Source organism: Vombatus ursinus, unplaced genomic scaffold (assembly GCF_900497805.2).
Source record: "Vombatus ursinus unplaced genomic scaffold, bare-nosed wombat genome assembly UNPS02014838.1, whole genome shotgun sequence".
Classification (NCBI taxonomy): Eukaryota; Metazoa; Chordata; class Mammalia; order Diprotodontia; family Vombatidae; genus Vombatus; species Vombatus ursinus.
Window position 1 is genome coordinate 1 of NW_020954616.1, and position 11,885 is coordinate 11,885.

General features: G+C 37.2%; 1 protein-coding gene across 1 annotated transcript in view; it reads right to left on the reverse strand.

Moving 5' to 3' along the window:
• Positions 1 to 4,198: 4,198 nt before the first annotated feature.
• Positions 4,199 to 11,885, reverse strand: part of LOC114026417 (intelectin-1-like) — an 11,704-nt gene continuing 4,017 nt past the window's right edge. Inside the window, exons 6-7 of the mRNA XM_027840109.1 lie at positions 11,374 to 11,477; positions 4,199 to 4,451 (exon numbers count right to left, since the gene is read on the reverse strand). Of these exons, the coding sequence (XP_027695910.1) occupies positions 4,299 to 4,451; positions 11,374 to 11,477 (257 nt within the window). The 3' untranslated portion in view covers positions 4,199 to 4,298. The remainder of the gene's footprint in view (positions 4,452 to 11,373; positions 11,478 to 11,885) is intronic.

The following is an 11,885-nucleotide window of genomic DNA, read 5'->3' on the forward strand; positions in this document are numbered from 1 at the left end:
CGCCGGGAAGTGGCCAGAGCTGGGGACACGCAGGGCCTGGCTCGCGTGGGTGTGTTGTCCGTTTGTTTCTTAGCTGCATGCTATCTTTTCATTGGCTGAAATCTTCCTGTTCGTATCATCTGACAATTCATCTTTCGGATAATGATTTGTATTTTTCTAAATTAGAGTGAGTTCTCTGCAAATTTGAGAAATAAAGACTTTATCAGCGATACTTGTTGGAAAAATTTGTCCTCAGTTTTGTGCTTTACGTATCATTTTGGTTGCATTCTTTTTGTTTTTGCAAAAACATTTTAATTTTACATACTCAAAATCAACTTTTTTTACATTTTTAATGCCCTCTGCCTCTTGTGTGTTCATAAATTCTTCCTTTATCCCCAGATTTAAACTATAAGCTCTTTCCTGGTCTCCTAACCTGCTTATAGTATCACCCTTTATGTGTAAATCATGTATCCATTTTGATATTATTCTGGTATTCAGTGTGAGTTTCAGGTCTATACCTAGTTTCTTCTGTACTATTTTCCATTGTCACAGCCTTTTTTGTAAAATAAATATTTTTTTAATTCAGTTTTTCTTGACTCCAGACTCAGTGATCTATCCAAAGTATGTAGTGAGAAATGTTCCTCTGTATTTCACAGCCTAGCAAGGTGAAGTTCAGGAAACCAAATCTTGCTTAGACAGTCGGTTTAAGGCCAGTAAGTTGGTTGGTGGCTATGCCAGTTAGGTTCCCACTCCCAGCCCCATTCCACCCTGGTGTCTATTCCACTTGGTTAGACTCTGCTTGGGGCAGGGATACCTCAGAAGCTACTGCAATCTCTTTACTCTAGTGATGCGACAACTTTTCCATGTGGCTCTTTGTTCTCCCACAGGGCTTCTCCGGTCCTAATCATACCTAATCCACCCTTCTGGTAACCCCATACCTTGGTTCTGAAACATGATAAGGTAAATGAGGGGAGTGAAAGCTTTCCAAAGCATCTCTACAGAGTATAGCTGACAGCTAGAGTTCCTCAATCCCCCAGCTAAGACTTTCTTAACTCAACAACTCCCTCTTAATGTGGCTTACACTGTTTTTTTGTAGACAACAGGATATAGGGTTATGCTGGGTGGGGGAAAGTACAGGCAGTCGCTGAAATACAGAGACCTCTTATAATTAGTCCAGCCACAGTTTTCTCTGTACTGTGGCTGATCTTTTGTGATCTTTTTTGAGATCTCAAAAGATCTCAGTCAGGACTTAGTTGAGAAAACCTCAGTCCCTGATCTCTGGCCACATATGCTTACAGGCTTGAGCCCAGCAAAGGGCACAGAGCTTGCTATTGAGGTCAGCTCCTGTGCTCTGAGGGATCCTACCTCTTCCAGCAGTGACAGTTTTGCCAAGAAACATTTGTTAGGTGTTGCTATAGGCTCAGGATCCTGCTAAGAACTGGGAATACAAAGAAAGGTGAAAACAGATCCTGCCTTCAAGGAGCTTACATTCTAAGGAAGGAAATAGCAGGTAAATAAAAAATAGAGACATATGAAGTAATCTTAGAGGAAGGAGATCTGATACCTGGAGGGATGGGGTCGAAGGATATCTGCAAGGCCTCCCACAAAAGTTGGTCTTTGGCTCTAGTCTGGAAGGAAACCAGGGATTCTAAGAGTCAGAAGTGAGGAAGGAGAGAGTAGCCCAGGCTTGGAGGACAGCTAGAGTTCCTGGAACTGCAGTGGGCCAGGACAGTTGGCTCACAGAGCAGGTGGAGGGCAGGAAAGTTTGAGACAGGAAAGGGAGGAAGGGACCAGCTTTTTAGCAGCTTTAAATGTCACATGAAGGAATTAAAAGAAAAACAGCTAACATTTATGTAACACTTTAAGGTTTGCAAACACTTCACATATGTGGGGGGAGCAGACTGCTCTATGAGGCCCATCCTTGGACCATTCTGCCAAATTCTCACCAAATTTGGTGAGCTTGCTTCCAGAAGTGTATGGTGGAGGGACAGATGTCCCTTTTTACCAATATCTACAAGCATTTTTTTACCCTTTTTTGTTGTCTTATGGTGATGGTTAACTTACGGTGATGGCTACCAAACAGGAAGTGAATGTTCACGTAAGAGGCATGAACAGGTAAAATCTATCTCTGTGCTTTTGTCTCTCTGTCTCTAATTCTGTCTGTCTGTCTCTCTGTCTCTGACTATGTGTGCCTGTCTATCTCTCTGTCTCTTTCTCTCTCTCTACTTTCACATGAAAAGAAAGAAATACTGTGGACCTCCAGGTATGGGGAGAAGTAATGCATAGGCCTCCATATGGCCATGAATGCATGCCTACTGCTGTTTCTTCTGTGTGGGTTGTGCTTGTTCTTCCTTAATGTTAGGTGAATGAGTATTGGAGATGAAAGAGAATTGATTATAACTTTGTGAGCTTTGAGTGGCCAGAAGCACCACCAGAGGTCATCATTTGGTCACAGAGCAAGGCAGAGAGAGATTTGTCTGTGCCAGCTAACATTTTTCCTTAGTATTTTCATCTTGTCAGGAGTTGATAGATTATAAGTGAAGAATGAGATATGAATTTTCAAATACAACTAATGTGCAAGATGCTGTTGTTTGTCTATATTTATATGCCACAATGGATGGCTTTTATTTTAAAAGAATTGGGGGAAGATGGAAGGGTATTAATAGTGATATGGGGGAAAAAAATGAAAGACACTAGCACAGAAGTGATCAGAAGGAAGTTCAGAAGGTGATGCAGATGAAATGCCAGAGTCAGAACTACATTGTTAAATTGAATAAATACTAGGATCCAATGATAATAGGGTCTAGACTAGGAAAGGAGGCAAAAGCTTTAGATATTTAGAGAGCTGAAAGAACAGGGAGCAGTCAAGGACCTAGACTTCAAAGTGAGGGTGAAGTGTAGGTTTAATTTAAGTAAGAATGTAAAAAAAGAGGAGGTTCTGTTACAAGAAGGAAATGAGAAAGTTCAGGACTTTGGAGGGAAGCCTTGGTAGTCATAGTAATGTCTAAGGTGTGGCCATGGTGGCAAGTAGCTACAGTTGTGTGCAGAATGAAGTCATTAGAGCTTAAGGAATCATGAAACCAGCATATTAGAAAGTTCTGGGACATAAATCCTAACAACTCTAGAGAGGATGTTAATCATTAGTGTTATTGTTCATTCATTTCAGTCATGTCTGACTCTTCATGACCCCATCTGGTATTTTCTTGTCAAAGATATTGGAGTGGTTTGCCATTTACTTCTGCAGCTCATTCTACAGGTGAGGAAACTGGGACAAACAGGTTTTAGGGACTTGCCCAGGGTTACACAGCTAGTAAGTATCCGAGGGTAGATTTTAACTCATATCCTTCTTACTCTACCCATTGTACCACCTAACTGCCCAGTGGTGGTGTAGAGAATGACTTTAAGCCAATTGGTAGAGCCATTGAAGAATGTGGGAGGATGATTTGAAGATTGATAGTGAGTTCAGGATGTTATAATGAAATTGCATAAATTGAAGGAAGAAATGCTATTAGGGGATAGCAGGAAAGGAAAAATACAATTAAATTAAATAAATACTGTTTAAAATCTACTACATGCAAGGCCTTGGGTTAAACTCTAAGTAAACAAAAACAGAAATGAAAACCAGTCCCTCCCCTCAAAGAATGGACTGTGTGCAGATACATTAAAATAAGGAACTCAAAGATTTAGATCCAGAAGGGAACTTAAAGCCTACTATTTCCAAATCAAGCTTGCAGTCTGGCCACCATCCTCATCTCTCCCAACCACAACTTTGGACTCTGCCTCTAAACCCACTCTGAGCTCTGATAGGTAAGCTTTCATCTCACCTTGCCTGGCACCCGACCTCTGCATCCCTTCCCAGCAAAATGATAGCCTCCTACCCCCACTGCTTTCCAGCTCCTCTTTATGTATTATACTTTCCCCCTCCCCTGCCCCCATTACCGTTGAGGGCAGGGACTGTTCTGCGGCTATATTTGTATCTCCAGTCCTTAGCACAGTGTCTGGTATGCAGTAAGTGCTTAATAGATGCTTTAACTATACAGTCATACTCATAGGATCATAGGATCATAGGTGCAGAGCTACAGGGGACCTCTGAGGATATCTAGTCCAGTTCCCTCACTATATACATAAGGAAAAGAAGAACCAGAGAGGTTAAGAGCCTTGTCAAAGGTCACACAGGAACCAAGAGTCATGATTTAATGAGATTTATTATTCTCTCCAAATTCAATGCCCAGAGCAATCATCTCATGTTGGTTCTTGGAGAGAAGGGAGGTTACCCATTCCTAAATCTGCAAATATCTGGTTTCAGAATGGCACAATGGTCATTTATAGAACAGGAGCACAGCAGCCTCTGTTATCTCCTTACTACTGCTATAACCAACATGGGTTCCATAGCCATTCCAGTCGAAGGCAGAGAAATCCCCGCACTGCCAGGGAGCTCCTTCTGGGAAGAATCCTCCTCCACCGATGCAGTGCTGCAAAGGAGAAAGATGACAATGAAAGAACCATGGGATTGTTATATTTATGATGAAATTTGTCAAGGGAGGGAAATGCATGGAATCCCTTGGTCCCATTAATGTTTATGGAATTCACTGAATGAAAATCAGATTCCCCAAAATGCTAGCTGTCTCCAGGCCTGTAGAACCTACTCCTGTCCTCCTTGTTCATAAATAATGATTACCCTGACTTCAAGATCTAGTTCAAATGCCTATGGGAAGCCTTCTCCAATAACCTATACATTGGTTATCCTTTCAACCAGTATGAATTATACATCTGCTTAGTCCTTGTAATGACTCTTTCAGACACAGGAGAAAGCTCCTGGATTCTGGAATCAGAAAACCTTGTTTTGAATCCTGTCTCCATTCCTTATTGTCTGTGTGACCTTGGTCAAGTCAATTTCCCCTTTCTGGGTCTCAGTTTCTGCCTCTGTAGAATGACTTGCATTAGACATCTGATTTGATATTTAAATTCAGAATAAAAATGAAAATTAATTTAATTTTTAACTAAAAAATAAAAAAAAGAATGAGTGCCTTGGACTAGGTGACTATAAGTTCTAAATCTGTGAACTAAAAATTATCATATGCTCCCTTGCATTGTTACTATTTCCCCAAGCTCTTTGGAAACAAAAACAACTTTTTCTTTTTCTATAGCCTAGTACCTTGCATGCAAAGTACAGTGACAAAGTGGACAAAAGACTGGCCTTGGAGTTATAGGTTCAGGTCCTGCCCCTGGCACATAGTAGACATGTCACCATGGTCATATGGTTTATTCTTTCACTATCCCAGGCAATGCTCTCAGATTATAAGCTACAGGCAAGTATCCAAATCTGTGTTTTTATAACAGGAATTCCCACACAGATGAAATCGTAGGTTTTTAAAACAAATTTAAAAGACTTTGCATAAAACTCATACTAAATGGATACCAGTGGCTAATGATTTGGGGATGAAGTGTTCAGAAAAAATTTCCTGTAAAGCTTCATTTCCATCATCTGCCAAATTTTATAGAAAACTTATGTATAGAAGTATGCAATTTTCATGTCTGATGAATTTGAAAAAAAAATCCCCTCTCAGAACTAGATAAATCTAATAAAAAAAACTAAATAAGAAAGAACTCAAGGAAGTGAACAGAATTTCAGATGAGTTAAATTTGATAATTATTTGGAGAGACTTTTACAGAAATAGAAAGGATACACCCTTTTCTCAGTAGTTCATAGTACCTTTATAAAAACTGACCATATATTACTACATAAAAATTTTGTAGTTAAAAGCAGAAATGTTAAAGACATTCTTTTCAGATTACAATGTAATAAAAATTATACTTAATAAGGGAACACAGAAGCATAGACTAATTTGAGATTAAACAACTTAATATTAAAGAATGAGTGGGTGAAAGAACAAATAATATAAGCACTCTATAATTTCATTAAAGAGAATGATAATAATGAGACAACATATCAAAACCAATGGAATACAGCAAAAACAGTAATCAGAGGAAAATTTATATCCCTAGATGTTTACATCAAAAAAATAAAGAGCAGACTAATGAATTGTGCATGCTACTAAAAACCTAGGAAAATAACAAATTAAAAATCTCCAATTAAAGACAACATTGGAAATCTTAAAAATTAAAGATGAGATTAATAAAATTTAATATAAAAAATTGAATTAATAAATAAAACATAAAGAATTGGTTTTATGGGAAAAAAAACCAAAGTAGATAAACAATTGGTTAATTTGATTTAAAAAAAGAGAAGAAAACCAAATCACTAGTATCAAAAAAGAAAAGAGTGAATACACCACTAATGAAGATGAAATTAAAGCAATTATAAGAAGTTATTTTGCCCAATTATATGCCAATAAATTTAACAATTTAAGTGAAAACAAAGAATATTTACAAAAATATAAATTGCCTAGATTAACAGAATAGGAAATAGAATATCTAAATTGACCTATTTTAGAAAAAGAAATTGAACAAGACATAAAAGAGCTTCCTAAGAAAAAAAGCACCAGGATCAGATAGATTTACAAGGGAATTCTATCAAACATTTTAAAGATCAACTAAAGCCAATATTAAAGAAATTATTTGGAATAGTAAGCAAATAAGGTATCCTACCAAACTCCTTTTATGAAACAAATATGATACTGGTATCTGAACAAGGAAGAGTGAAAATAGAGAGAGAAAATTATAGATCAATTTCATTAACAAGTATGGATGCAAAAATCCCAAATAAAATATTAGCTAAAAGATTACAGCAATATATTATAAAAATTATACATTATGATGAAATGGGATTTATATCAGCAATGCACATATGGTTTAATATAAGGAAAACTATTAACAGAATTGATTATATAAATAATAAAATTTTAAAAAATCCTACTATTATATCAATAGCTGCAGAAAAAACTTTTGGTAAAGAACAGCACTCTTTTCTATTAAAAGCACTTGCAAGTATTGGTATAAATGGATTTCCCCCCAAATTTATAAAAAGCATTTATTTAAAACCATCAGCAAACATTATTTGTAATGGCGCTAAGCTAGAAGCCTTCCCAGTAAGATCAGGTGTGAAACAAGGATGCCTACTGTCACCAATATTATTCAATATTGTATTGGAAATCCTAGCAATAACAATAAAAGAAGAAGAAATAGAAGGAATCAGAATAGGGAATGAGGTAACAAAGCTATCTCTTTTTGTAGATGATATGATGATATATTTGGAAAATCCCAAAAACTCAAGTAAAAAGTTAGTGGAAATAATAATTTTAGCAAAGCAGCTGGATATAAAGTAAATCCACATAAATCATCAGCTTTCCTTCACAAACAAAACACTACAAGAAGAGATACTAAAAGATACCACATTTAAGATAACTCTGGATGTATAAAATACCTGGGAATACACCTGCTAAAACAAACCCAGGAACTATATAAACAAAATTATAAAATATTTTTACACAAATAACATCAGATTTAAATAATGACAGAAAGGCTAATTATTCATGGGCAGTCATAGTCAATATAAAAATTATCTAAACTAATTTATATATTCAATGCCATCCCAATTAAATTACCAAAATTTTATTTTGCTGAACTAGAAAAAAAATAACAAAATTCATTTGGAAGAACAAAAAGTCAAGAATATCAAGGAAACTAATGAAAAAATGTAAAGGAAGGAGATTTAGCAATTCCAGATCTTAAATTATATTATAAGACAGTTATTATCAAAACTATCTGATACTGGCTAAGAAATAGAAAGGTAGATCAATGGAACAGAACAGACATACAATTTACAGCAGAAAATAAATTGATTAACCTTGAATTTGGTTAGATTTTGGTATTAGAATTCATTGTTTGGTAAAAATTATTTGGAAAACTGAAAAGAAGTATAGCAGAAACTGGGCATAGACCAGGGGTGGGGAGCTTGCGGTTTCAAGGCCACATGTGGCCCTCTAAGTTTTCAAGTACAGCCCTTTGACCAAGTCCAAGTTTTAAAGAACAAATCCTTTTGTTAAGGGGATTTGTTCTGTGAAGTTTGGATTAAGTCAAACGGTCACACTTGAAGACCTAGAGGGCCACATGTGGCTTTGAGGCCACAGGTTCCCCACCCCTGGCATAGACCAATATCTTGCACCATTTACCAAGTTAAGGTCAAAATGGATACATGGCCTGGATATAAAGAGAGATATTATAAGAAAATTATAAGAACATGGAATGTATTACTGATTAGACTTATGGATAGGTGAATAATTTATGAATAAACAAGAGATAGAAAGCAAAGTTAAGTGTACAATGAATAATTTCAATTATGTTAAATTTAAAAAAAGTTTTGTACAAATAAAACAAATGTAGCCAAGATCAGAAGGAAAGCAGAAAATTGGAGAAAATTTTTTTAGAAAGTTTCTCAGATAAGGGTCTCATATCTCAAATACATAAAGAACTTTGTCATATCTATAAGAATATGAGTCATTCCCCAATTGATAAATGGTCAAAAGAAATAAATAGGCAGTTTTTCAATGAAGAAATAAAAACAACTTATGTTCATATGAAAAATGTTCTAAATATTTACTGATTAGAGAAATGTAAATTAAAACAACCCTGTGATATCATTTTATACCTAAATTGGTTGAAATATTTGAAGGGGAAAGTAACAAATGTTGAAGGGGATGTGGAAAAATTGGGACACTAATTCATTGTTGGTGGAATTGTGAATGAATCAAACCATTTTGGAGAGCAATCTAGAATTATGCCCAAAGAGTTATTAAACTACTTATACTCTTTGACCCAACAATACCATTACTAGGTCTATTTCCAAAGATTATTAGGGAAAAAGTAAAAGAATCTATATGTTCTAAAATGTTTATAGCAGTTCTTTTTTTTGTGGTGGCAAAGAACTGGAAATTGCAGGGATACCCATCAATTGGGGAATGACTGAATAAATTGAGGTATATGATTGTGATAGAATTCTACTGTGCTATAAGACATGATGAATGCAATGACCTTAGAAAAATATGGAAAGACTTGTATGAAATAATGAAGAGCAAAATGAGCAGAACCAAGAGAACATTGTATATAGTAATAGCAATATTATTTTAAGAATAATTTTGAGCAAATAAGTAATTTTGACTATTATAAATATCCAACTTAAGTATAAAGGATATATGAAGAAAGACACTATCTGCATCTGGAGAAAGAACTGATAAAGACAAGTATACATGTAATAATTTTACATAGATATAACTATTTGTGTCTAATGGTAGCCATTTCTAGGGTGGGGGGAGTAGGGAAGAAAAAAAAAGGAATTTATATAACTTTATTATATATTTAAAAGGAATAGCAAGTTGTACATAGTATATTTGCAGTTTCATGTGCAGTCATCTTTTTATTATGCTGTTATGGAAATGCTTGTTTTTTCCATAAATTAAAATAAAATTAAAATTAAGAAAAAAGAAATACACAGCAAGAAAAAAAAGAAAGGAAACTGGCTACTAGAAACACTAGTTTCATCAATAGTTCTCAAGCTGTGCCTGGCCACCTTGAGATCACATACACATCTACTCTGCTTCTGGGTTGCCCCCAAACCCAGATCAATGGGTAGCTTGCAGATGCCCAGAAAGCTACATTGCCAAGTCAGAAGTTACGGTTCTTATCTATGATTCAGTCTGACCAAAGTTCGTGCCCCAGTGTTAGAGTTTCTTAGAGGAAAGAGAGGGAATTAGCATTTCTATAGCATCTACTGTGTGCCAGGCACTGTCATAAGTGCTTTACAAATAGCATCTCATTGGAGATAATGAGATGGCCTATTGGAAAGAGTAATGATGTGGAGTGAGAGGCCCCGAGGTTGAATCCTGCCTCTGCCACTTGTGACCTGAATCACTTGACTTCTCAGACCCTTACCCTCACCACGTGTAAAATGAAAGGGTTGCACCAGATGACCTCTAGGTCCTATGATCCTAAAACCCTTTCTAGCCTGCTGCTTTACTGCAGTGTGGCAAAAACAACTGTCCTCCATGACAGGTCAGTTCAGTCCTCCACATTTACTTTACCACGGGGATTGCTGCAACTGCCACATTTAAACCAATTGACTCAAACAATAGAAGATCAAAAAATAACTGGCCAACCACCCAAGATTTTCATATACTTCAGCTACTACTACTACTAATAGCTAACACAGATATAGCACCTACTATGTGCCAGGCACTGGGCTTAAGCACCTTACAATCATTATTTCATTTGAGCCTCACAGCCACTCTTGGAGGTAAGTGCTATCATTATCCCCATTTTATAGATGAGGAACCTGAGGCAAACAGAAGTGAAGTGACTTGCCCAGGGTCAAATAGCTAGTAAGTATTCCAGGCCACTTCTGAACTCAAGTCTGGAAATTGAGGCAAACAGAGGTTAAGCCCAGTGTCACATAGCTCGTATCTGAGGCTGCATTTGAACTCAGGTCTGTCCTGACTCTAGGTCAGGTACTCCATCCACTAAGCCACCTAGCAGCCTTACTTCATGAGTGAAGTAGACTCTTGCCTACCTTCTCAAACATGATCTATAGCTCTTCCTCTGTCACTCAGCAGCTGCCTCTGCCCAACACTAGGAGATTTATTCCCTCAGTGTCATAAGTGTTGTAGCCTGGAAGGGGACGGCATGTATCCAGAGCAGTCCAGTGAGAAAGCTGCGCATGGAAAGAAAGGAGCTAGCAGTAATCCCGCCTCCAGGGGAAGCTGTGAGGTACCACAGTAGCTAGAGTTCTGGACATGGACTCAGGAAGTGCTGAGTGTGAATTCTGTTTGGTCACTTCCTAGATCTATGATTCTGGGCTCTGTCCATTTAGAGTCCTTTCAGGATCATAAGATTTAGAGCTCATCTAGTGTAACCCTTTCATTTTACACATGATGAGGGCGAGGGTTTGAGAAGTCAAGTGATTTAGGTCACAAGTGGCAGAGGCAGGATTCAACCTTGGATCCTCTCACTCCACATCATTACTCTTTCTACTGGGCCATCTCACTATCTCCAATGAGATAATATTTGTAAAGCACTTACAATAGTGCCTGGGCAAGTCACTGTAACTCCCTTAGTCTTACTTACCTCATCAGTAAAGTGGGAATAACAGTACCACCTACTACACAGGATCATTGTGAAGGTCAAATGAGACAATATGTATAAAATACTTTGTAAATTTTAAAGCAATATATAAATACTAGCTATTATTATCATTGCTGCCAATAAACCCCATTGACTTAGACCTTTATTTCTGTTTCTATCTCTCTCTGTCTCTGTCTCTGTCTCTCTTTTGCATGGATTGAAAAGAGGTAGTGTTGGTGTGAAACTCAAATTTGGCACCACTAGGCTTGGAGCTTTTTTAGTTGCTCCTTTCCAAACCCTTTGATGGGTCCCAGGACTCACATGTTCAGTGTTACATCCAGTGACTTGCACTCCAGCACACAGAGCATTGGCCGCTCTTTCATTATTATATACCCGGAACTGGACAAAGCCTCCAACCAATTCAGCTGGTAAGACACAAGAGAATTGGTCTGATCATTGTGAAAGACAAAAATTCAGAGATTAGTTTTAAAGGAGCAGCCCTGGTATTCCCTGAATGATGTACCTTAAGACTCGGACCATGGCTTAACATTCTAATGGTTCAGAGCAAGTCCATCTGGGAGCAGGGACTCATGCTTTACAACCACAGACATAGCCAGAAGAACCCAAGAGCAGCTGAAGATATCACCAGAGATTTCAACCAAGCCCTGGGCTTCAGTGAAGTACCCTTGCTTGTCTGAGAATTGAAGGAAAACTATGGTATTCCTTTTATGGGCATGTCATCATTATAGTAGAAAGCTCAGAGGGATGAGAACAGGTAATATCATTGTTTGGGGCTCAGATAACAAACACTCACTCTGACCATTTGGAGAGTA